The sequence below is a fragment of the Papilio machaon genome, chromosome 6 (assembly GCF_912999745.1).
Source record: "Papilio machaon chromosome 6, ilPapMach1.1, whole genome shotgun sequence".
NCBI classification, from domain to species: Eukaryota; Metazoa; Arthropoda; class Insecta; order Lepidoptera; family Papilionidae; genus Papilio; species Papilio machaon.
In genome coordinates this window covers 5,626,278-5,653,624 of record NC_059991.1, presented here as the reverse complement: position 1 = coordinate 5,653,624, position 27,347 = coordinate 5,626,278, and the positions used below count along the sequence as shown (strand labels likewise).

The 27,347-nt window shown below is 33.0% G+C and overlaps 3 protein-coding genes across 6 annotated transcripts in view; 2 read left to right on the top strand and 1 right to left on the bottom strand.

Moving 5' to 3' along the window:
- Nucleotides 1–20,013, top strand: part of LOC106714941 (cAMP-specific 3',5'-cyclic phosphodiesterase) — a 90,406-nt gene extending 70,393 nt beyond the window's left edge. For 2 of the 4 annotated variants that reach the window (XM_045678219.1, XM_014508069.2), the window contains 4 exons: nucleotides 12,641–12,734; nucleotides 15,554–15,663; nucleotides 15,848–16,978; nucleotides 17,385–20,013. In XM_045678219.1, coding sequence (XP_045534175.1) covers nucleotides 12,641–12,734; nucleotides 15,554–15,663; nucleotides 15,848–16,978; nucleotides 17,385–17,447 — 1,398 coding nt within the window. In that variant the 3' untranslated portion in view covers nucleotides 17,448–20,013. The remainder of the gene's footprint in view (nucleotides 1–12,640; nucleotides 12,735–15,553; nucleotides 15,664–15,847; nucleotides 16,979–17,384) is intronic. The other 2 variants (XM_014508068.2, XM_014508067.2) reach the window with 1 other exon arrangement.
- Nucleotides 20,014–22,466: 2,453 nt separating this feature from the next.
- LOC106714890 (U2 small nuclear ribonucleoprotein A') lies at nucleotides 22,467–24,839 on the top strand. Its single transcript, XM_014508013.2, has 6 exons — nucleotides 22,467–22,663; nucleotides 22,742–22,889; nucleotides 22,998–23,162; nucleotides 23,413–23,597; nucleotides 23,720–23,869; nucleotides 24,200–24,839. Exons 1-6 carry the CDS (start codon nucleotides 22,582–22,584, stop codon nucleotides 24,241–24,243), a joined length of 774 nt encoding a protein of 257 aa, XP_014363499.2. The 5' UTR covers nucleotides 22,467–22,581; the 3' UTR covers nucleotides 24,244–24,839.
- A 325-nt stretch (nucleotides 24,840–25,164) lies between these two features.
- On the bottom strand, nucleotides 25,165–27,172 carry LOC106714931 (serine/threonine-protein kinase Nek8). Its single transcript, XM_014508058.2, has 6 exons — nucleotides 26,962–27,172; nucleotides 26,791–26,881; nucleotides 26,520–26,690; nucleotides 26,282–26,442; nucleotides 26,057–26,207; nucleotides 25,165–25,441 (listed from the first exon to the last, which is right to left on the bottom strand). The coding sequence occupies exons 1-6, from the start codon at nucleotides 27,030–27,032 to the stop codon at nucleotides 25,205–25,207; spliced, it is 882 nt and encodes a 293-aa protein (XP_014363544.1). The 5' UTR covers nucleotides 27,033–27,172; the 3' UTR covers nucleotides 25,165–25,204.
- Nucleotides 27,173–27,347: the final 175 nt, after the last annotated feature.

Below are 27,347 nucleotides of genomic sequence, written 5' to 3'. Positions count from 1 at the left end.
TAAACGCTTTAACGATTAACGAAGTTAAATTTTTATTTAACGAATTAACGATTAACGAAGTTAACTTTTTGATTAACTGTGCCCACCTATGCCTAGAACAAGTACCCCGATCATACTACGCCGTAATTTAACCCACCCAAGGGAGAGCTTGATGTCAAATTAAGAGAGCTTTATCTTGTTCATTTTACACCCGAAGTGGGCACATAATTGGTAACGTTGCCTTGATATGAGAAACGATTTACATAACTTATACGTCAGTTTTACCTTCGAAATATAGAAATCGGTAACAAAGAGTATTACGTCACTTAATAGAATCGTTCGTCTCTACCAGAAACTTATGAATATTAAAATTGTTCGTGTAGTAATATACAAAAGCCTAAATATATATCGCGTAAGCGTAGTATAAAGTTTAGTTAGTAGTTGATTTAAATATATTTTTTATAAGTTGGTTAAGTTTTGTTAAATTATATAGTGACAGTTACTTCAGTTTCATTAAACATATAAGTGGACCTACAAATAAATTGTGTATAAAATACTTTTTCTATATAGTAATTTACCGTTTCATACCGTAATTTTCGACAAGAATAAACATATTCAGAAATTCACAAGCAACATTATCCTGCAAACTAATAAGAATGTAGCAACGGTTTACTATCGCTGAATTGGGTTTATACAAAGAGAGCTTACATCCGCTCCACGCGGAATTAATTTATTAGCAATCGCGATACACTTGTTCGATAAGCGAGAAATTTGAACCGAGTATAGGTATTCTAGTAATCAAACGCAAAATTAATATACGTCACGGCAGTATTTTTAGTGATGTCAATTAAAAAAGCGTTCTGTTCTAGGAGTTCAAGCTTATTGTTATAGCGATGAATGACACATATAATTATTTATGCTTGCTGTTATGGTAAATTAAAACAAAATATCTGGTAATTATTTTCAGTAGATCATATTTTCCTTACAGCGTTCCGAGTACTGTGGATTTGTCTTATTGTTATTACGTTAAAAGAAAAACATCGTAATTCATCTCATGTGTGTTTAGCTTAAAATGTGTACTAGCATATTTGTTTTACTCTATGTTTCATAGAGTAAACTAAAATTATCAAACTATTCAGTTTATATTTGAACAAAGATGAGTAATATATGATAAATAAATTCCACGATGCCATCGGGATCGAAACCACAAAGCTCTAAGAATATGACGTAAGCTAATGACGACAAAATAAGGCATTGACATTTTAAATGCTCCCTTTCTATACAGCTTAGTCGTACGCCAATCCTCCTATTAAGATGGCTTGTTATATCGTGACGTATTTCGTTCGATGTAATGATTCAAAGATCAAGTCGTATTTAGCCAACACTTCTGATCTATTTATATTTTTCATACGCATTATGTACGACGTAGATGAACACTTATCATGATAAATGTATCACGAAGATTTTTTTGTATGAGCTTTATAATAGGATAAACAATTGTGTATTTAAATGTGTCTATTTAAACGCTAAACTTTTTGCTTACGGGGGACTTAATTTATTTCAATTACATCAAAAAAATATGTATACCCTAGACCTAGATAAATCCAGAGCAATAGCGAATTAGATATTTGGGTCATTATTATACCCGATGTTCAAAATTTAACAGTTTACGTGTTCTGTTTTATAATTATATACAACATTTTATATTGTAACATGTTGAAGTCTTATCTAAAAATGTAAACAACAACATGCTCGTTAAATCTGCGTTATTCATATTATATTTAAGATATTCGGATTAAGGTCCAGGGCCGAGGGTCATAGGCACGCCGCGTAAGTCACGTACGCACAAGAAACGAAACAACGCGGCATCCGTCTAACTATTTGAGAAACAGAGATACAAAACATGTTTCAAGATTTTATCAGAAAAATGATGATCTCATAAAAATTTTTCAACACTCTTAAAAAAATATATTTAAGAATTTTTTGAATGTAAACTACATTTGAGTTTGAGTCCTCACTAAAATTCAAATTGCTAGTCTATTATGTAATCTATCAAAAGATTGTCATTAAACTATGCAAAAATGTACTTTGTAAATATATATATTTAGTTTTATCGTTAGTGACGATAAGGCTTCTAAGAACTGAACTGTGGGATAGAGCGCAACTCATCACGAAATACAAATATGTAATTCCGTGAAAATTCCCCACCACCTGGATGTTGCTACTCTCAAATAGACACGAAGGTTGATTTAATAAACGTACGTTATAAGGCCAACGGATCGATAAATGTCTGAGAAAGAACACTTGTATACACTACACTGGCTTTACGGAATTCGTTTTATTGCATTAGAATTAAAAAAAAAATAGTACTGGCATTGAGTGTAACTAGCAGTGTTCATTCACAACTTGTATTTTCAGAAATAATCTAAGACTGACATTGAGTTTTGAGGTAATCTATCTTGAAAGATTTAAAGAGAATGTTATCTACTTTCAATGAGGTTATCCTTATCAGCTCTATCTCTAATTCAGCCTCTTTTCGTGTCCTTTATTATATTAATTTGTGCAGTGTCATTTTGTGAATTAAACGTCTTTGATATATCACATTGTTAGAAATAAATTTTTTATCCTTTCAATGGTTTAATTCGTTAATTTGTCTGGTAAATTTATAACCTCTTAGCAATTCTTTTTAAAATAATTTTGACTTTTGTTGTTTGTTCTTTAAATATCAATCAATATCAATATCAAGATAGTTCAGTTAATTTCGTAATCTTGTTGTGCGATATGACATTACATTATATTTAGATTATTTAAAAACATTTTTCTATGTGTTATTATTTCCGTGTAAGATTATGCAGGCCTTGTAGACCCACAAAATAAACATCAAATAAATTTATACCATTTATTATCTACATATTAAAAGGATTAATTTTTTACGTTAATGTATCTTAATTTACTTTTTTTATTCTGAACAAAATACATTAGGTTTAATTGTGTGATAATAAAACATTGGGTGTAATGGAAACCAATTTTTAAAATGTGTTTCTTTTGGTATAGTAATTTAAAATAAAACCATAAATCCTTAACAATTTCTGCTGTCTATTATTTTCATTTTCAACCAATTAAGATTTATGTTTTCTTTGTTTTTTATTATTTATAACGATCGTATTTTTATGTTTCAAATCATACTAAAATTACAAATGCGAATGTTTAGAGGATGTATGGATGTTTGTTAGAAGTTATCTCCAGGACGGGTCAACCGATCTTAATGATCTTTGGCAAGGATGTAGAACACAATCTGGAAGAACACATATTCTACTAATTAAGTTTTTTTTTTAATTCCGCTCAGACGGAGGCGCGGGCGACAACTAGTATTACATAATATTATTTGATTTTATTTCAAAATCTTTTAATATAATTTATGATATAGTAGTGGTGCCTGGTATTTTATAATATCCTGTAATATATATAAGTATACAAAAATATAAAGATATGGCAGTAAGAATGTACTAGCCGTGAATAAATTACTGGCCTCGCAAGGGTTACTGAATGACCTGATTCACTTAGGGCTGTCGAAATAAATATGCCTTGCAACTGTCGCGGCTTTTTAATTCTAATATTTTAACATTATTCGTAAACTTATTTTTCACTTAAGTGTATATTTGTCACCGACTAGAGTTCGGCTGGTAAACCTGAGCCTAATCAAACATTGAAAGTGATAATTGCAGCTACTTCATACTACATTTCGTAATTAGCAATTGCATTAATAAAGCAAAACATAACTACGAATCACCAGATTAATAAATTTCCTTATTGTGTAATCTATAACGTCATTTCAGACACTGGTATGATCCTTTCCCCATCATTTATTGATTTAAGCATACCAAAATTGAGTCGGCAACATAATTTTCAACTGCGTGTCAAGAATTCAATTAACTAATGAAAAATTAAATTTTAAAAATATTTCAACTATGTTTCTGTTATCTATGTTTTATCAAAGCTAATGACAGGGATGACAATATGTTTTAAACAGAGATTTTGGTCACAGAAACCAACGATTAGTCATCTTTTGTACAGAAATTGAAATATAATAAACATTTCCAGAACTAATGTAATTTACGATTAACCTAAATATAAGAAACTGTCAAATTACTCAGATTTTAACAAGTACCTAATTGGCCGACGATATAGGATAATAAAGAGTACTTTGAAGGCCTTAACCGACCTTTGACCCAACGTGCCGCGGGATTAAAAAGGTACACCGTTAAAGTTAATTATTTCCTAAAAAGCCTTCTCTGTGTGTTTCCCTTTTAATTAATTTACACGCTGAATAATTTTTAATTTGCTCATTGAATTAGTGCAATATATTGAATTTTACATTATTCTACAAATGTTTGTAAGAATTGGGTCTTGTTAACGCATATTTAATTTATTTTATTGTTGATATAACTAGCATTAACTAATTCATACAGAAATAAATAGCGACTCTGAAAATAATTTTAACGTCATTTTTAAACCGGCAAAACCTTGTCAATAATAATTACGTATGATGATGTAAGGACAATTAAAATAAAAAATATCTTTATTGCATTAATAAATCATGACCCTGTCTGTTTATTTTTATTAAATTAATATATTTAACTAAATTAAAATTCTTATAATATAAACTTTTGATTATACGAGTAAACGAAAACTGTCATGTGCAACCCTACGCAGGAAATGACGTATTTTTCGACCTCAAGCGAGCAAGTCGCGCAACTGGCTGCCATCGACTAGTAGAAGGTCAAAATGAGTTTTCCCACATAATAGAATTGTATTCAAAAACATGTTAATACTTTACTATAACTGGCAATAATGTTTTGCATACCCTACTTTTATAAAGTATGCTATTATTCTTTACTGAATGGATCGAAGTATGAACTTTTGTTTGAAGGTATCTCCAGAATGGCTCAACGAATCTCGATGAAATTTGGCATTGATGTAAAACATAGTCATGGATCACATAGGCTACTAATTAAGTTTTTTTCTTTAATTGCGCGCAGACGGAGTACAGCTAGTAAATAATAAAAGTAAAACTAGAGCTCGTGAATGTTTCGTCACCGACGTTGGCTCTGATAGAGCTTATATAACATTGTTATGTCAGAATATTTAAGTCTCTCGAGAAATGTATTGCCATACGCAAACACAATTCAAAAATAAAATTCAAGGTTTGTTATACAGGAAATATTGTATCGAGTATGTGACGTGTGGGCACGTCAATGCAGCGCTAAGCCTCCAATAGGTTTTATTGAATCTGCATTTTATTCTCATAACGTAATAAAATTGCATACTTTAACACACTCGGAATCGAATGCTTAATTAATTCCATTACTATAATACATTTATTGATATCAAGTCAAAGAAGCAAGTATCTGCGAGCATAGATCGCATTTCTGTATTAATTAAACTTTGACACGAACATAAAGTGAAACAAAATGATGACCGACACTAGTATTAAATCGTTTTTAATAATTAATGATAATTGTTCTTACCCATAACAAGACAATTAGTTGCATTCAACTGGCATGTGTACAAATGACATTTATATTATAATATTTGGTTTTGAAATCAAATCTTAACATAATCAAATGAATTAAATAACAAAAGATACGCTAGGTGGCTTGTGTTAAAACTACAGTGAAAGCGTACTGCCAATGACTGTATTTTAACTGACACGAGTAAATTAAATAATATTATAGTAAGTACTAATATTTAATAATTGAAGTTGAAATTAAAAATATTATAATATAAACTTTTGAAATGTCAAATTTCTTTCACAATAACAAGTTTTCTAATATTTTGTATGAACTCAACCGTCACAAATAAATAAGCTCAATTCAGCGATTCAACGGTATCAGTTGAAAAGAAAATAAAGTTGTTTTTGATAAAAATCCAGACCCATTTAATTCTTAGTAATCGAAGTACGAATTGACTTTTTCAACTTCGAGACGGTAAAAATTGGATTTCATTTTAATAACATCACAAAATATATTTATACGGATTCTGTAAGTTTTATGATTTTTTCGATCGGTTAATCCAAATGATGAGCCCCTTTTATTATACTTATTTTTTAGCAATTATGTCTTATTAAAAAAAATCATTTGGCTTCAGTAACTATTTATCTAAATTAATATGATTTTTACGTTTTTGATCGTTCATTTATAATTTTTTTGATTTGTATTTTTACACTCTTGTAGGCGAAATACCCGAATCATGGATAGAAATTTTAGCAACTTCATAATCCTTGCTCTTAAGAAACTTTTACTAAAAAAATGTGTTATTCGGTTTACCGGATTGAATCGACTAGTTCACAATTAAACCAGTTTGCGACTGCAGCGTCACATTACTTACGCCAATTAAACTACGTCTACCTATACAATTTCATACACAGAATGCGACGTTCATTGTAGTAACCGGTATGAACATACAATGAAACCTTGCATAGATATAATTTCAAGTTAATTCGCTTACTGTTGGTTGTGTGTACTACATGTCATAGTCTAGCAAAACTATAAAATCCCTGTCACTTGAGATTTTTATGGACGAGTAACATTCAAAATAAAGATCGATTTTAAAATTAAATTTGTGTTAATTGGCAGTATCTTATTTTTAAATTTCAAATTGCTATTCTAGTAATTTTCCAATATTATGTCTATTAACTCATCCCGTGTCAGGAAGTCCAAACTAGACGAAGTATATGACTATCGATATCTCTTTCTAAATTATAATAAAAGACGTCCGAATAATACAATCTGTTGTGATTGTGAATGTAAAAGGTAAAAAAGTCAAGGTCTCTCATTATACTGGTTATATATCGGACTTACGGACAAACAGTCAAAAATTTAAAAAATCAGATTTTTATTAAAAGCTACGCGAATACATTACTTGGAGGAATATGATTCTTTTTCTATATCACATACAGACACTCCAATTTTATTAATTGTATAGATATAATATAGATATATGTATAGATAAGTTGTGTAGAATTAAACCGATTATATCAGAGTACAGATAAGATAGTTTGTGAGATAGTTTTATGAGGCCCATGTGATGTTTACGACGACTCGCGCCAGCCCTGACCCACATACAATACGTAACATCACAGTCGGTTACACATAATACCGTAAAAGATTTTCGTATGAATAGTGACGCCTTGAAATTGACACGCATGTTTAATTTGTGTGCTTTTGTGAATACCGTTTTTGTGTATACGACTCGGTTAAATAATGAAAATAATAATTTTTAATATGTAGACATTATCACTTTTTGGAAAGTTAATCACGTACGTCATTTTCAAGATTTCTCCAATATGTGTTTTAAATTTAACTTCAATAGTTTATAATATTGTTTGTTAATTGCGAAACTGTGACAAAATAATGATAGATGTTTTTAAAACTGTAAACAAATTATGAAATAGACTAAATAGACATCACAACATATACAACTATGATTTACATATACCGCACGAGCACGTCACTTGAGTCACGTACGCTTCAAACATATAAAGCGTAATATGTTAATCGAATTTAAATGCCCATAGACACAGAATAAACATATAATGTGAGATTTTCTAGCAACAGGATAAAATTATTTACGAGTTTGATTATAGCTAATTAATAATATATGTACTTATATGCGTGGAGTGTTCGCTCTAAATAGACTATAATATGTATAAATCAGTAAAATTTACAGATAATCTTAAAATGTTCATTTGTAGGAAATTATTTCTGTTGCACCAAAAGAGGTGTACTCTAGGCGAAGCATTCAGTTACTTAAGAACTGCATAGTTATTTTCTAAACAATTACCTTTTTAGAATCTAATTTTCCAAATCATTAATTTTCACTGATTTTTTTAAAACAATTGAAATGGATGGCACTGTAAGAAATGTTTAATTAAAGTTATTTTGAAATTACATTATCTGTATCCGTTTTTATTAATCGAATATTTATACACTTTTTCCGATTCTAAGTAACTAAAAACACGTGGATAAAGCCACGCAGGTATCGCGTGCTATAAAAGTCTGATCTCTACATCACGCAGTGGGGGTTGACGGCGTGTTTCCTGTATTACCGACGGATACTTTATAGATCACAAGATTATAGGTCTACGTCACGTCTGTCACGACACTAATGATTCACGCTAATCACACCCAATGGTGCAACTACATCTTAAAAATGTAACATTTACTTAAGATAACCCACATTCTAAATGTATAAGTAGCAGATCTTATCTGAAATACTGAAAAATATATAAATTGTCACTTTTATTTAACTGGTCTTAATCGGTATAGATCATAACGGTCGTCCATTATAGATTGTTATTATTCACACAAGATGCATTAAAATAAGATTTTTTAACGAAAGTTTTGATTAAATCACGTTTTTTTGAAAGTGGATTTGACGTACCGTGGGTATAACCAAATTCCCCTCTTTAAATATATTATTATCTCTGTTTTGATGTCTCACATAATAATGACATGGGATGATGATTTATATGATGTTTTATACAGAGACTTTGGTCTCTGAAACCAACGGCTAGTGATTTTTTTCGAATAAGAGTCTTAAACAAAACACAGCCAGATTATGAAACAGTTCAGAATAGAAAAGACTTTATTTAAGAGAAAAATACGTTGAGCAAAATATAATATTTTTTACACATAATTACTAAAGACCCGTAGGTGTTACACTTAAGGTAAAGATGGTGATCAAGGTTTTTAAAAATGCCATATATAATTATATGACATTAACTGTATCAAAAGGTTAAATCACAGTCAATAAAATTCCATTAATCGGTTGAGTAGTCACAACAATTAGGTATGTAAGTCTCAACTTGATCAAACAATATGCGAAAACAGACTACTTTGGTCAAAACTACTCAACGCAGTTAACACAATACTTTTCCCAATTTTTACTAAAATTAAAGCATGGTGAAAATGAAAGTCTCAGTAAATTCAATATACTTGTATTTTGAAACACTGGCAGTCTAAAATAAAGTATAATATGGAAAAAATCACGAAAATGCTAGTGGTCAAGATTTTCTCGTTTTCCTTCTTTTGTGCGTGAATAAGGACGGGTTGCATTATTGTTTTTTTTGTTCTCGGAACAGGTGAATCATTTTACCAGTGAAATGTAGGGTGATAAATATACAACGAGTATTCGAAATTATGAAAACATTATGCTAACGAACCGAAAGCATAATGTTGACCGAATTAACGGTGTCCCACTTTTACCAGCCTTTTGTCTCATCTCCATCATCGTCATAAACATCTTTCAAATAATGAGGTTCTGCAAATATTACTATGTATTTTGTCGAATACTCAGTATATTTAGAACAGCCTGTCAAAGTACGTTTCACTTTTTTTGTGGTGTGACTTACGTTTACCGTTAATAATATATTTTTATATACAGTTAGTATACTTTATCTCTCAGGTTTTTGTATTAACTAACAATGTAGATAAATAACTGATGTTATTTTTAACCATTCCATATGAATTCAAAAATAAACATTTAGTACTTCATATAAAACGTCTGTGACTTATTTTATTGTACAGAGCCAGGGTTGTAACCATGAAATAGTAAATTTAACGATTTAGACACACTACTGGAATGTCCATCTAAATCTATATATATAAAAGAAAGTCGTGTTAGTTACACTATTTATAACTCAAGAACGGCTGAATCGATTTGACTGAAAATTGGTGGGCAGGTAGCTTAGATCCAGGAAACGGACATAGGATAATTTTTACCCCGTTTTCTATTTTTTATTCCGCGCGGACGGAGTCGCGGGTAAAAGCTAGTTTTAAATAGTTGGCAAGTATGTCAGATATAGTAGCGTAGAGACGAGATACGACCATAGACAATATGCTATATAGTAGACTAATTAGAACATTGTACTACGTAGTACATAGACAATATGCTATATAGGATACGACAATGACAGATAAATTCCATAAAATTTAAAGGTGTTATTTTCATGACAGCGTTTGTTAAAACTTTGCGCAACAACAGGTATGTCCATCGCTAGCTAAAAGTTATTCAGATGTTTCAAATTTTTTCCGTGCAACTTTAATACATTTTTTCAATTATAGTAAAACTGCGAATTGCTGCGCTGCGTTGCTGAACTGCGTATTTGAACATTTTAAATCTAGAAATTTTCCTTTTAATCCGTCAAATCAGCTTATATCCGTTATCACCTTTTAAATCATTAACTTTTTATCATTAACTTGAGTCGCATTCGTTATATGAATCATTGCGGCGTAAATAGCAATAACTTTGTAAAAGTTCACAAAGAAATAAACAATTTGTTCTCATTATACTGTCTACAAATAAGTCGGCGAATGGCTCACTAAAAAGTGAATGACAAACTATCAACAATGTCCGGACAGAAATAGAAGCGTTTTTACAGCATCGGCTTTGGATAAATTTAGACATTTGTCAGTTATCCTAGCTATAATCTCGCCTTTATAGCTTTATAACAACTATGTATACGGTCTCCATGTACTGTAGTTATCAACCGGGTGTGACAAACTTTTATCCGGCTTGTAAATCCATCTTAACTACTTTTGTGTTAAACTTTTTTGTAGAAACTGAACATCAAGGATTCAATAAGTAAAAGGTGCTGAATAATAATGATACTAAATTAAAATAATTGTTTTTAACACCTATTACTTATTTAATTCTTTGATACCCTATATGAATATCATGTTATTTCAACTAAAATATTTTGAGAAAGATTTTAAAAATAATCTATGAATATTACTTTTATATAAAATAAACTAGCTTAAAAACGGTCAATAAACGATAAAGGGGCTATTTGAAATAAAAATCCCAGTAAAACTAAGTCTGTGGGAACTCTTTGAAGCTCACTCACTCTTTCAAGTGTACGTGAGATCTGAGGAATACTGCGGTAAATCGATAACAAAGTGTGTCATGAACACCTTTCCATTTGAAATAATATTTAAATATCATTTATTTTCGATAACTTAACTCTACTATCGAAATATAATCCTTCGATACTAATTTATCCTTTTGATTATTACTTTAAACAACTTAAAACTGGACATGTGATATTTTCATTGATAGAAATTTAGTACATATTTCCCTTTTAAAAAACATAACCTTGACTGTCACGTGAAAAAATTATATATATGTTGTTGAACATGTAACTGAATATTCAAAAATGTTAGCAAACATTATCGCATGTAATTGTCCTCGCGAACATTCTACGTCACTTCCTTAATCGAGTGTATCAATTTCTAAGCGACTGTTGCTACGCCAGCCGTCTACGACATGCGCTTTATCAGCTATTACAAGATTATCGACACCTATGGCGAGGGCTTTTGTCACGGAATACTATCGATTTAATATAATGTTCGTAAGAAACGGGATTCTTACCACGATTAGGCTGTTTGAGCTCCCGATATTTCGGCACAGTTGCATGCGCCATGTTCACGGGTTGACTGGTGTTGTGCGGTAGTGTAAAAAATGTTAAAGATAGCCGTATCGGTCTACCTTCTTCCTGATTCGGCGACCACTACCACTGTCCGCGTTCTCACTGCACATTAAGTCCGCACTCGATGTTATTTTTGTTTGTCGACAAACTACACTCACTGTGTCCACATTTGTGCGCGTACTCGAAGTCGGTTGCTGTCCAGTCTTGTTGTAATACTGAATCACTGGATTCCAGGCACTCGACAATTTAAACCCATCTTCGCGATTGAAGTTTTTGCATTTAGCAATTTCAATCGCTTCTCTTACCAATCTTGGTATGTAGTGGCGTTCTGTCGATAGTACCTGGGGACTATGAAGTTCAATCCAGTGATTGGTGGAGGGGTCCAAAAGGTGTTCAGCTATAGCCGACTTCTGAGGATCGTTGTTTTTAACAGCTCGTATATGTTCCTTTATGCCTGTGTTCAAACAGCCTAATCGTGGTAAGAATCCCGTTTCTTACGAACATTATATTAGTAAAAACCACGAAAGTTTGAAGTTAAACTATCGATTTAATTGTACAAGCCAACCAACAATAACGATTATACCATGAAACTTCGATAAGGCTACTAAACTGCAACAATTCATTATACAATTGATACAGCGTTACTCGTGCGATCTACATTGATCTTGGGTTTTGGCAGTTATATCTGGATAGCGTTAGTCACTAAAATTAAGATTGAAGTGTGAAAGTTTCTCTTCGATTTTCTTCGTATTGTAAAAGGAAATTAGAACCAATATTTAGCATGTGGATTACTAGTGAAACGGAATACTGGGAAAGAGATATTTTTATACGTAGGCAAAAGTGACGAGAGCTTACTACGCTTAAGTACGAGGCCGTCACAAGCGGTGTTTGCGACGAACGACGTCTCTTCAGTACAGTCAGTGTACAACTTGAAGTCGTAGTGTACGGACGGTTCTAGCTTCGCCGCGTTATATATTTATTTGCGTGCGAAATTTGGCCGTTGTGATTTGAAAACAATTACGTGATTGAGACTTTTAAATATTTTTTTTTTTACATTTTCGTTCTGAAATGCGTGTGTGCTCGGAGAGACAGTGCGTTCGTTGTGCCCCGGCTCGCTGGCTCGGGCGTCGAGCCTCTAAGATGGCACACTCAATGGATATATTGCATTTGCAGTTCAAACGCATGCTCAACAAGGAACTGAGCCACTTCTCCGAATCCAGTAAATCCGGCAACCAGATCTCTGAATATATCTGCTCCACTTTCTTGGGTATGTATACACTTTTAGTACTTCTTACGTTTAGGAAAAATAGAATAGAAAATATAGCAATGGGACAATTAAGACCATCAGAGTATTTGTTCACATAATTAAATGTTTCAGTTTCATTAGAGCGTCCTTAATCGAAATATCGATCCTGTAAATAATAGAGCGCTCTGCTAGACAAGGCCTTTAATTATCTAATTGAAAAGGTCAATATAGGTAACCTCAATTTGTGTTTTTATTTAAAGAAAGTCAAGTACACAGTATTTCTCTTCGTAGATTAAAATAAATTGAATTGCTGTGATTATTATTTTGAAAAATAGTTTGGTATACTCAACACTATGAAATATATCTATCATAGGACTTGAATAAAATCCAACTCAAACTGTAAGTAAAGGCCTTTGATTGTGAGTTTAGAACTATTAGGTATTAACAGCACGAAAGATTTTTACTTTACCATACAATGTTTAGTGAAAATATTATTAAAGATTGCTACAAGATATAATCTAGTTTCTTCTGGCGACAAATATATGGTGAAATAATTTATTCAATCTAAAGTTGCTAGAAAAATAAAAATCAATACGGAATTGGCAGACAATGTAGGATAAACGTCGACGCAATAGCATATTTGTCTAAGTCTTGATTGGTGCTAGTCTTTAGAAATTGCTTAATCTTAAGTTTGCTTACCTTAGAACAAGATAATGATGTTAATACTCAAGTCAAAGCCTTTTTAAGCCTGTAGGAAAGTGAAAATGATAAAGATAAGGATTGTTACTTTTGAACTGTGCTGACCCATTTTTCAGTTCGTTCACACGATTATATAATAATTTTAAGCACATACCGCTTTTTTATGAAAATACTTAATGTAAATTACGTTGTAGATATAAATTAGTATATATTATCAACCAGTCATTTAACTTTTAGACTAGCGTATCGCATGAGAGGTAAATAAATACGCTTTATCAGAATTGCTATCAAAATGTAGCGAAAGCTCATCGACTGTGTAAACAAAACAGAGATAAGTAAAGAAACATGTAGAATAACGAAGATGTAAAACATTAAATTGCAGAACTATCGATATCCATAGTTATACTGATGTTCTAAGAAGCCTTTGACCAACATTTGACTGATGTTGAAATTATCATGCATGTTTGTTGATTTTGTTTTGTAAAAGATAGAAATACAAAGAAATTGAACTAAAAGCAATGTACTAAGTGTAATAATTAGATCAATGAAGTGGTTTATTGAGGCCATTGACAAACCGGTGTCGTAATAGTTGGCCAATTGGTTTGTTTGGACTGAACCAGTGAGCACCGACAACGAGCGCTGACCGCGTAGATTGACATTTTCGTATGCCATTTGAGTATTATTATACCTTCAACTTCCTACTTTATCTTTCTTACAATATATTGTCTACAAGTTCTAAGAGTTTAAGTAATTATATATGTAAGTGAAAAATGGATTTTTGTAGAACTTAATTTTTCTCTGATGTTGTTTAAAAATATTTAAAATGACTGTGAAGGAAACAACAATTTTTAGAAAAATAGCCTATAATTTATTTATTGTTAGAGAAAAACATTCACGAGAATCGTTGATTTCTATTTGTTCTTTTGCCAATAAGTACAGGATACTGAGAAACTGAAACAATGGCATTTGCTGAAATCTTTGTTTACAAGAAACATCCCAATCTATTTTTATTCCGTTTCGAATAACAAGGCCAACTAAACTCAGTAATTGACATGAAATTGTTTTTGTTTATAAATCAAAGAGATAATTATATTATAGAGATATAATACATTAGAACAAAAAAAAATGAGCAATAAAAAACGGTCTTTTCACATGTGAGGAGTTCGCGCCATATGAATCCTTTAATTAATGTTTGATACTTTGTCTTAATTATTATTAAGATTTATTTTCTAATTGCGTTGTTTTTCGTATCACTGCCATAGATTAGATAGAACCAGGTCGCATAGTACTATCTTACCTGATAACAGGTAAAGTAATCCTATGTGTAATGCACTTGGCTCTATAAATGCTATTATCGTTATTTTTTCTGGCCCTTTTCTCGTATGTCATATTATGATGATACCAACGAAATAATTTAGTTCATTGACTTTATTTCACCAAGAATTAATAGATGATTAATAGTATAGTCAAATGTACGATGCATTTTTGTCAAAAAAATACATTTTTGTAAGTAGGCTAAGACAGGAGAAATCAAACTTTTGACCATAAACACGATTCATATTTTAAACCACTGAGATCAGGTGTGAGAAAATTTTAAGAAACTTCACGATCGATTTACTTATGAGTTAAATTCGGGTTTGAAAAATTGCGTATAATATTTTTCATATCTGTTTCCCACAAATTAAGTTTTATATCACTCGTTCAACAAGAAACATATTTTCATGTGCAAGTTTATCACACAAAGATAGCATACCGATACAGTGACCCAGAATTGTATCAATCAGTGATATTATAAGCACGCCATGTGTTGCCTACTTTCTTTCAACACGAGCACCTATTGACATCATTTGTGGCGCGATAAAATTCGCTAATAAAATAATGTTTATATAATACTGTTGTAATAGAAGCGTTATTTTTATCGAATAATTTTTTGCCTTGTAATGCAAGTGCTCTCATTATATGCGGGAATCGATATGGTAGTGTTTCCTTATCTTTATTCCTTATATCTTTCACCTTGACTGATCTCAGGATGTGTATCGAAATCATCGAGAGCGACCATAATTTGCACTCAAATTGCTTACTTTCCGACCCTACACAGCGTTAATAAGAAATGTAGTTAATCAACAACTTACATTTTGCAGATAAACAACAAGAGTTGGACTTGCCGTCCTTGCAAGTTGAAGAAAACACTGAACGCACCAAGAAGAAAGAAAAGCCACGTCATGGCGGGCCCGGAGGTACCATGTCACAAGTAAGTTTTAAATATATACAATAACAATATTTTAACATATAAGTAACTGCCTAATAAATTAAACATTTATTATCCTCCCAGCGCATCCTGTTTACGAAGTAATTTCTTGCATTGCATGTGCAACAGGAAAATTATTACAAATGTACCATACCGTTTTTAATTAATTTTGTAATTTTATTTTCAGATATCCGGTGTGAAGAGGACACTGACACATACAAACAGTTTCACAGGCGAGCGCGTGCCGAGATACGGCGTGGAAACACCTCACGAGGAGGAGCTCGGCCGTTTGCTCGGAGAACTGGATCGCTGGGGCGTCGACATCTTCCGCATTGGCGACTTGACGTGCGGCCGTCCACTGACAGCAGTCGCCTACGCCGCATTCACATCGCGCGAACTCCTCAACACGCTGCAGATTCCCGCACGCACTTTCATAGCGTTCGTAGTCACCCTCGAGGAGCACTATGTGCGTGACAATCCTTTCCACAACTCTCTGCACGCCGCTGACGTGACGCAATCGACGAACGTGTTGCTCAATACGCCGGCACTCGACGCCGTGTTTACGCCAATCGAAGTGTGCGCCGCGCTGTTCGCTGCCTGCGTGCACGACGTTGACCATCCCGGTCTCACCAACCAGTTCCTGGTCAACTCGAGTTCAGAGCTCGCTCTCATGTATAACGACGAGTCGGTACTAGAGAACCATCATCTCGCTGTCGCTTTTAAACTGCTTCAGAACGACGGGTGCGACATCTTCGTCAACCTCCACAAGAAGCAGAGGCAGACGCTGCGCAAGATGGTAATAGATATGGTGCTCTCCACGGACATGTCGAAGCACATGAGTCTTCTCGCAGATCTCAAGACCATGGTTGAGACTAAGAAAGTGGCCGGTAGCGGCGTCCTGTTGCTCGACAACTACACGGATAGGATACAAGTGCTGGAGAATCTCGTGCATTGTGCCGATCTGAGTAACCCTACCAAACCATTACCGCTGTACAAGCGCTGGGTCGCTCTGCTCATGGAGGAGTTCTTCCAACAGGGCGACCGCGAGAGGGAGCAGGGGATGGATATAAGCCCGATGTGCGACAGGCACAATGCTACTATTGAGAAATCTCAAGTCGGTTTCATCGACTATATCGTGCATCCGTTGTGGGAGACTTGGGCAGACCTCGTTCATCCTGACGCCCAGGACATACTGGACACACTGGAGGAGAACCGAGACTACTACCAGAGCATGATACCACCATCGCCACCGCCGGCACCCGTCTCCGCATCTCATTCCGGAGCCGACGACGATCGTCCCGAACAAATACGCTTCCAGGTACGTTTTGATTACAAAAACTTTGATCCGTAAGGAAAAAGAATTATATATTAAAATATATAGCCACCAGTATTGCGCAAAATAATCTTATTATCTAACATGTGTATAAACGTATTACAAGTATTATCGATCTTGTTACAGTAGAAATTGGACCCGGATGTGAGAAGTGGATAATTTTGAGTCTTTATTCTTTTGCCTTTAAAATTACGTGTGTATATTGGCTAAAGACTCCCAATATCTCGAACTTTTTATAGTTCATCTAATGTTATGTAACCAGTGCAATCTATAGACAACCTAATTTAGAAAAGAAAACTGGAGACACGTGAAGGAGAAAAGATTGACTCAGTTAGAAAGAATATGTTGATTGGTAGAGTCAGATGTTTAATCTTATATTTTGTTGTTATAGGTAACATTAGAGGAGGGTGAGGGCTCCGAAGAGTGCGAGGGGGAGGGAGACGGTGGAATGTGACGGAAACTACTGGGAATCTGCAAGAAACTCTCTGAGAAGATGCAGGTGTGGTGGAAGCTCTGGCAATAGACGCCCCAGGCTGCGCCCTTGTCGGAATAGTAATACACTTGTTAACGCTTAACGTCGGAGCCGCGTGCAGCACGCGCCCGCTCCGACACTATTTATATAAATACTACGCAATGTTGTCTAGAGTTACCTAACGACTCAATATGTCCCTCCAATGACTGTGTAACATTCGATCGTCTAGTGTTTTTACTATCCTTTCATTTTGTCGTGTAACCAAAGAGCTGTGTGGTGGTTTGGTCGAGTCGTCTGTCTCTCTCCCGTGTCCCTCGTGTCAGTAGTCGATATTCGCTCGTAACGTTACGGTGTAAGTAGCATTAGAGGTCGGCGCCGCGTGACCGGCGCTGGCTAAGTAAGGACATTGAAAACGCTTATTAATTGGTATGAAAGGGTAATTTATATTGTCATATCATCCACTTTCTCATATTTAATACGGGTTTGCGATAATGATGTTGTTCACCAAAATATATTAACGTTATAGGTATCCTAAAATAAAATACTATTTTAAGGTAAATTTTAAAAACGCCTTTTCGGAGTTGTTGTTGTATCGTTTTTTCTAAATATTTAATATTCGACGCCTCTCGCCGAATGACACTACCGAGAACATCCTGTTAGATAGCTTTACTTGATTTGAATAAACTTGTAGCACCTCATTTCTAACGAAGGATCGCTGGCGATCCCCTTATTTTCTCTTTAGAGTAATGTATTATTTTTGTAAATTACGTACATATTTTAATTCTAGTTTCATTCGCTTTAATAGTCATCTTAAAAATAGGTATATTTAAATATCTTCGCGTATGCATCTAACGAACGGCTTGAGTCTTTGAACCGAACTAATAGTACTAACAGAGGCGTGGTTTGCGACAGTACTAATTAAGAGGCATACGATAGTGACGTGGGCCGGGTCTTGCAATAGTACTTCTAAGTAGATAGTTTCCGAAACTGCGCACAACGATATTCTCTCTCGTATCAATGTAAATGCTCATTTCACTAAACTCGAAGTATATATGTATGTATCTGTATACATGTAAATGTGCCTAGCTTGTTGTCCTCGCGAAGCCTCAGATCTGAATCCGCGGCTCGCATCCTTTATTTGTAGCCATTACCAAAGTAGTGATTAGGTTCTAGATGCCTCAACCCAATAATCTACCTTGATTAAACTCATTCCCGTATTCGTTTACATTGGGGGTGTAATACTTAATCAACTGTATTATGTGCATTTTATAGAAGCCGTCATCTTAGTTTACGATTTTATTATTTGTGAGCTGGTCTCTGTTTTTTATGTACTCAAAAGATATTTGTTTGCTATAAATAATCGTTCAAATAATTTCTCGCGATCATATTTGTTTGTTGCAACGGAATAGTTACACTTATTAACTACGGACAGTATTACCCTGTTAATCGCACTAATCATTCATCGGTGTTAAGAATAAAGGTCCAATGTACAATATTTTCGTAGGTAAATTAAGATTCAACAGGCGACCAAATATTCTGTCGTCTTTAACATTCTTAAAAATAATAATTTTTTATTTTAAAATTTCACATAGTAGAATTCGATGTGTCAAAAGTGACGAAATTAATTTGGAACGCTTATCTACAGTATATAATATATGTGTATGTTTAAACAAATCATTACGCTTATAAACGATGGTTTAAAATTATGGTAACAATTGTGTATGTATGTTAATGTTGGGTAAAGATATTTGTACTATATTATGATCTGTGTAAAGAACTTTCTTACGTACTCAGTAAGTAGAATACCATATTCATTCGTAATTTAAGAAGACACTGCATCTTGGACAAAATCTTAGAATTACCGTTATTGTTCTGAAATACTTCCAAATTCGTCAAGTATAATTGTTCACATTTGTAAATGTTTAGTCGTGGCAATATTTACTTTATCTGTGGCAGAACGTTGTAGCAGCTGCACTGCCGATTATTTGGTAAAATTCTGATTCGATGTACTTTCTGCAACCTCCTCCTTTGAAAGTCCTTTACGAATTTGGAACATTTTACTTTTAAAGATGACAAATTAGCAGATGTTATTTCCTATAACCTACTCGAAAATACTAAATTGTATAGATTTAAATATGCTTGCTGTAAAAACTTCGTTGCAGTTAATAGAAACTATAACATGTATTAAATGTTTATTACTGTAATCAAATAACATAAAGTGATCGTAATATATCCCCTATCGTTTAATCGTATTTTGTTTGTTTTGTTTTTTGTTCATCTAACTCGATTTTTACCAAAGAGCAAAGTTCAAAGGTTTTATGTGATATTTTATTGAGTTGGCTATATGTACATCTGGCATGTCATAATTTTACTTGAATCCTGTAGTCTCTCCCTGAAGCTTGGAGCGCCAATATTTTATTGATGTGGAGAACTATCGCTAATATGAATAATATTTAGATAAATTATTATAAATACCGAGTTAAAAGTGTGCAATGCTGGACATTTGCATTACTTTATATGTTTAAATAAAATAGCTTGTAATAGTTTTAATGAATATTTGAGTTGAATTAAAGAATATTAATGTATTTAGAATAAAAAGAAATTGGAGAAAATCGAAGGTGTTTAATTTTTTACCTTTCACAATCTATATATTCCGCGTGGACGAAGAAGCGAGCAACAGCTTGTCAAGCTAGTCTAGCCTTATAAGCCTTGAGTGACAGACAAACACATCAAGGTGACTCGGCAAAAAAACGAATCTAACGCGAGCCATTATTATATGAAGTTGGGGTTGTTTGTGCGTTTAGTTGTGGCCATAATTAGACGCGCGTTCCTCAATGGATATCTAGAGTGGATTCGAGAGGGGCGCCGCCTACTTTTTTTTTATTTATTAAGGTATTGGGTTTGGATATCGGTGTCCTTTAGCCTGGCGCCGCCTACATGTTTTAAGAGTTACCAGTGCGCAAAAATTTCCTAGCTTCTTCCAAAAGTCGTCCATGTAACAACTCACATGATGATTTGAAATTCCTTCCTTTAGTAATAAAATTAGTAATAAACCTTCTTTTAGTAATGCCATACTTTTTAAATTGTAATACATTAGCAAATTAAGCTACATTTCAACGCATCATGCGTGATATTTTATGAAATTTTGAAATTATAATAATAGCAACATTATACTGACGCTGTCAAGTTGACATTGTAAGTTCACATATTTTCCGACTGCCATCTCAGATGAAGAATTATATAGATATGGCATGCGCGTTCACTCGTAAGGGACAGATAGAGAGTACTATAGACTATACCTATATATAAGTGAGAGGATTGGGGTTACCAGTTATTTGTTTTGCCCGAAAATGAATAATTACGATATAATTTAATATATACCAATTTATATATTCCCAATTAAATTGTAATTAATAAACGTAATAAATATAAAAAAACAATGCGTAATTTTTGTTTATGTGACTAAGATTACATAAACAGATTTTTTTAGTAATACTTAGTCAGGTCATAAATTCTGTCACATGTTTAATATAAAATAATTGAAACAAGTTTATTCATTATGTGACCATTTATATACCAAATTGAACTTAACAAAACATAGATTCTTATGACACTAAAGTTTATTCAAAATGACATCCGTGATTTTGAATACAGGCCTTCAATCTGCTCGGCCAGTCGTCTATCACAGCACGAACGAGGTCCATGTCAATATCGGCGGCTGCCTTAATCAAGGATGTCTTGATGACTCCAAAAAAAGAATTCCCGATATTTTTTTCCCGCGTACCGCTTCAACAAAGCGCGGCATCTCTTCAGTCTTAGGTCCATTAGACCAGCATTCAAACGATGTCCTTTTTTTCTTCGATATGCACGAAGCCCTAAGTCTTCTTAAAAAGCTACAAAAAACATACCAATATTAAAGTCATATAATTTTAAATTATTCTGTATATCATTACAGTGAACACAATATGTAAAACTACTTAATATTTAACTATTTTGATTGTACTTTCTAAGAAATTAAGTAACCGATTTCGATAAAATTTACATGGGACAAATTAAAAAATATACTCTTTAAAATCAACGGGATAAGAAAGTATCAATAAAAAACACAGCATATACCAGAATTAAAAACTACTCATTTTGAAATCTGTTAAAAATAGTATAAAAAATGTGAATTGTTTCATTTATATACATTACAAATACTATACTTTATTTCCCCTAAATTCAGGGTAATTTTTACAACAAGATGGTGGTATTATGTTTACGGGTAATAACCAACCAATTTGAAAAGAAGTTTAATATGGCCGCTTGTTTCCCAGATCCACAGTATATTATTTGACACAAATGACATCTGCGTTTGGGCGCATAATGTTCGAAAAATACGATTTTATTTTAGCTGATTTTACACGTATTTTAACATATTAGTTATTACAAAGACTGTAAAGAACAACTAGTTTGTATTTTCTTCCTTATTTTGTATGAATACATGTGAATAAGTGCGTAGTTTCAGTACTTACGATTGAAAGGTTATGTTTTTCTCTTTTCGCTGACTACGGCTTTTACAACCAACAATACAGCAGTATACCATGTTTTATACACTTGATCTCACTAAAACTGTAATATCAAAATATTTTTGCACAATCACAGCCACTAAGTACTCACAATTTTCGAAAAATAGCACGAATGTCAAACTTTGTTAGGGACAACCTAGGTTGTTTGTAGGGGACAACCTTTGTTCCAAACAAAGCCCAAACCCTGGTACGCAGAAAGGGACGGAAGATAGTTATCCCTGTCTTTGTCACGTCACAGGAATTGTGTATAACTGTATCTCTCTCACTCACGGTATTATTATTACCGTGTCATAGACTTGACTGCCATAGATCCTTGTCTATACAGAAAAAAAATCAAATCAAACAGCGACATACATCGATAATATATAATCTATGAACTACCAATACCATAATCTTTGGACTCAGGATTATTTTAGTAATCTGTGTAAAATGGTTATAAAACTTAAAACATAAATCCGGCATTGAATAAAATAAACTACACAATCAAATATTCTTAAGGACGATAAGATTTATGTTTCTTATGGTATTACTCTCCAATCTCAATAAAAATGGTGAAATTAACAACAGAACTCATTCAAAATTCAATGCAATATATGAATCCATGCCGAGATCGTGAGTTGGATCTTAGAGGTTAGATGTTTACTACAACTGAAACTTAGATTGATTGTTGCTTTAAGAATTAAAGTAATTATAGTATTATTGTTTCAGGATATAAAATTCCACAAATAGAAAATTTAGGAGCGACTTTGGATCAGTTTGATACAATCGATTTCTCCGATAACGATGTTCGAAAACTAGATGGATTTCCACTGCTAAAAAGATTAAAATGTTTATTTTTTAATAATAACCGTATTGTGTGAGTATTCTACATATTTTTTTTAGATATATTTTATGTTATGACTGTGCTTGTTTTAGGTCTTAAATACAATAAACATTCATACAATTTGCATTTTATGATTTTTAGGAGAATAGGTGAAAATCTGGAACAATATCTTCCGAATTTAGAGTCTTTAATTTTAACAAATAACAATATTGGTGAATTAGGGGACTTGGATCCTTTGGCAACACTACCCAAACTTAAAACTCTATCACTAATGCACAACCCCGTGGCAAATAAACAGCACTACAGGTAATAACGAACTTTAAAATGTGTATTACGATTTATAAAATAATATCATCATCAGTTACTTATTGCTTGTTGTAGATGTCTATGGGTAGTATCCACTAAATTTTTGTGATATTAACTGGCAGTTTACTTGTTTTCTTTTTACTAAAATAAAAATAAATTATATAATTCCGTTTGTCTTTTTTGTGAACTGATAACAGAATCTAATAAAATTTTATCATCTGCATGCAATAACATATCTTCTTGATTTCAGAGCCTATGTAGCATTTAAATTTCCAGAGCTAAGATTGCTAGATTTCAGAAAAATTAAGCAAAAAGAAAGGGATGAGGCAAATGCTTTGTTCAAGAGTAAAAAAGGCAAGGAAATGCAAAAAGAGATTTCAAGAAAAGCAAAAACATTTGTACCTGGAGGAAATATGCCCGATCCTAAAGTTACAAGTTAGTGTTAACATTTTGATTGTACCTCTTAAATACATTGTATTACTAAAATTATTTGAAAGCTCAAACTAATATGTATTTCTTATTTGTGTTGCTGTCATCAAATAAAAGTTTTTTTGCAGATTTGAATCCTCAAGAGATCCACAAGATCAGAGAGGCAATCAAGAATGCTTCATCCTTGCAAGAGGTTGAGAGGCTAACAAGAATGTTGCAGTCAGGTCAAATTCCCGGACAGAAGCCAATACAACCTGCAACACAAACCAATGGAAAACGTAAGTTTAAAAAACTATGATGAAATTGATCCAATTGATCCTGTGAATATAGAATCCATAGTATCAATTTAAAACACCCAACATTTCTAATCTATATATATAAAAGAAAGTCGTTAGTTACACTATTTATAACTCAAGAACGGCTGAACCGATTTGACTGAAAATTGGTGGGCAGGTAGCTTAGAACCAGGAAACGGACATAGGATAATTTTTACCACGTTTTCTATTTTTTATTCCGCGCGGACGGAGTCGCGGGTAAAAGCTAGCTAATTATATAAACACAAAAATATTTGCTAGTACAATTAATTAAGACATTTCTAATGATTTCAGAAAACGAGGATGAAGAAATGGAGACTGAACAAACGGGAAATTGATAAAAGCCTCTATAATGAATTCTTTTTTATAGCTCTAAGAACAGATATTACATTAAGGTTTTTAACACTCGTGTTTCCATTGAGGATTTCAACTTGAAAACCTTATTCAACTTTCTAGAAGTTTAGCTGTAAGAACAGATAATACACACTAATAAAATATAATTTTAGGTATTAAGATGTTAAGAACAGATGGTTACAGATCCAGTATATTTTGCTACAAAAGACAGATACTGCAATTTCAACTAAAATATTCATGTATCATATAAGAAATTGTGATACAAAAGTGTTGAAAAAAGATTTCAACAATTGCCGTTAAAAAATTTGCTTATGCTAAATGTTGCACTATTCATTTTCTTTCATTTTTCTCAATACGATTGAAAATACTTCTTTATTGATTACTGAATTTAGAACTGACAGATACACAGTAAAACAATAAGGTTGGATTTCTTGGTATCCTTATAAATACATATAACAAACATAAATATACACCAAATAATATTTAAAGATTGGTGTGGATTATTTAAAGTGGATTTGGAAGGGATGCATAGGAATGGAAATATCCTCATTCTATATATCCCCTCCTCTGTCGATAAAAAGTAGGCTCAAAAACAAATATCGGTAAAAATACAGCTGTGGCTTTTAAGCAAGGTGGGTATCACACAAACAGTATTTAGACTATGCTTTAACATATTTTTGATCCATTCCTGCTTAGTTATTATTTCTTTTTTGCATTACCATAATTCTTTAACCATCTTCAAAAAGGAGGTGGTTTGTCTGTTTTTTTGTTCGTTATAATATGAAGTTCAAAACAAATTTTTTATGCAGTGCTAAGTTCTACATTTTCTAAAGAAATAAAAACCATCTAAAATATTATTTGTTTTATTTCATTGAATCATCATTTTACTGTCCAGTCCTATAATTTAAACTTTTTATTTCATTTTATTAGTCATTAAAAATAGATTTAAAAACATTTACAAAATTTCGCATACAACAATTCATCATTTCCAGCATCCAAATAAACTGTGTAGACTGTAGGTAGAAGGATGGGTCTGCCTAATAGTTCCTTTATCGTCGACCGCTTATCCGGAATTACAGAAAGCATTGAGTCTATCAGGTCTTGGAGTCCTCTATCATACACTGTCATATCAATTGGATGGACGTTACCACTTGTTATCACTTTCACCAACCCCACTAGTGACTGAAAACAAACAATGCAATGAGTGGGGAATGGGTATACAGTCTCATAGAGAGGTTTCCTACATTGAATAAAATGACACCTTACACCCAAAATCATCAAGAAGTTCTTGCGAACAGTGGTAGAGGCCAGCAACATCTGTTGCATAAATGGGCTGGCTCGCCCAGTGCGATGCCACGACCACATGAAGACAGGCGTGAAATGAAAGTAATTCCGCGTTCCGGAGGCCTAGTTCCCTTTCCTTTCCCATCCTTTTCTTATTAGAATTTAGGATTTGATGGAGGGGGTCCAATAGGTTGAGAGATATTCTCTTTCTGTGCGTTTCCTTCTTCGTTGATTAAAGGTAGGCAACGCATCTGCAATTGCGAATGTCTATGGGCAGCGGTCGCTTCGCCATTTCGGCGAATTGAGGTGACCGCTTGCTCGTTTCCGACCTTGTATTTTGAAAAAACGATGCAGCTTACTATGAATTAAAGTAAGGCCAGAATTCGATAAAAATTGACGTTTGGTATACCAGATTTAGGCCTTAATTTGAAATGGCGTATACAGGTGAAAACATTACCTCGCCTGTAAGACAGTCAAGTGAAAAAGGAGTTGCCCTATATAATGTTCACTAACCTCTGAGTCAAAGGCCCGCTTATGTGTACACATTTCATATAACAGACACCCGAGCGCCCACACGTCGCTTTTGGAGTCGTATGGCTTACCCTCGCAAAGTTCTGGTGCTAGATAATAAGGAGTACCAATCACAGTTGAAGTTTTCTTTGCACTAGAATGAAATATATATTTTTACTTTCCTACATGTTAACCGAGCGAAATGAACACATCTATATTATGCCCAACCTAGCTAACATTTTTGAAATTCCGAAGTCTCCAATTTTAACAATCACACCATGAGTTCCTGTTAATAAGATATTTTCCGCTTTCAAATCTCTGTGGATTATATCCAGATTGTGTATGTAGCGTACTCCCAAAAGGACTTGACTAAAATAAAATAAAATCTCCTGGAAATTCAAGTATTTTCATTAACAACACTACTTAGCCCATCTAAGTCAATGTTATACCATTTAACATTTATTACCGTCTGTTTTATTAAATTGGGACATCGTTCAAACATATATTCCGCTAAGTTTCCTTTCGTCGCATATTCCATACAAATCATAACGTGTTTTTCTTCGTAATAACAATTATAAAATTTTATTATATTGGGATGATTCATTGTTGCTAAAATTTTAATTTCGTTGGCGATTTCCTAAAATCATACATGTTACAAACAGTAAACTGTAAATGCACACGTGTCTTATAGTTAAGAATAGTAAATATTTCATAAAAGTTAAGGAAAACATTTTTACCTTATTATGGTTTTGTAATTTCGTATTCAGTTCAATATCCTTTACTACAGCTAGCGACTTTTTATTTCTTTTTTCACATAAGTAAACATTTCTAAAAGTTAAAATTTGTGGTTAATTTTGTATACAAATTTATTCACCATTTTAGTAAAAAAAATTATAATAATAACCCACCCATACGTGCCCTTGCCTATTGTCCTTAGAACTATTAATTTATGCAATTTAAATCTTTCTGTAATATCCATTTTGTTCAAATAAACATAGTCAATTTAACGTTTGCATTCGCCTTTATCACAGTCTTGTATTTGCATCTACCCGAATATTTTTAGTTTAATCACTAGTGTAGTCTATCTTATTATTTTATAAAAGGAAACGAGAACCACATATTAACGCTATTAAATTGATACTAAATGGTTAATTTGATTTCAAAACATGATTTTGAGTTTAGGCCTATTAATTGTCGTCTTTCTTTTTTTTATTATTGATAACAAATATCAAAACTTATAAGGAATTAACTTGTTATGTCCACAAATATCTATCAATCTTTACAAGGTGTTAAA

Coding starts and splice junctions, on each gene's coding strand:
- LOC106714890 (XM_014508013.2), top strand. CDS start 22,582: ATGGTGAAATTAACAACAGAACTCATTCAAAATTCAATGCAATATATG. Junction 22,664..22,741: donor TCGTGAGTTGGATCTTAGAG/GTTAGATGTTTA, acceptor TTATTGTTTCAG/GATATAAAATTCCACAAATA. Junction 22,890..22,997: donor TTTAATAATAACCGTATTGT/GTGAGTATTCTA, acceptor TATGATTTTTAG/GAGAATAGGTGAAAATCTGG.
- LOC106714931 (XM_014508058.2), bottom strand. CDS start 27,032: ATGGATATTACAGAAAGATTTAAATTGCATAAATTAATAGTTCTAAGG. Junction 26,882..26,961: donor ATAGGCAAGGGCACGTATGG/GTGGGTTATTAT, acceptor TTTAACTTTTAG/AAATGTTTACTTATGTGAAA. Junction 25,442..26,056: donor AGCGGGCCTTTGACTCAGAG/GTTAGTGAACAT, acceptor GTTTGTTTTCAG/TCACTAGTGGGGTTGGTGAA.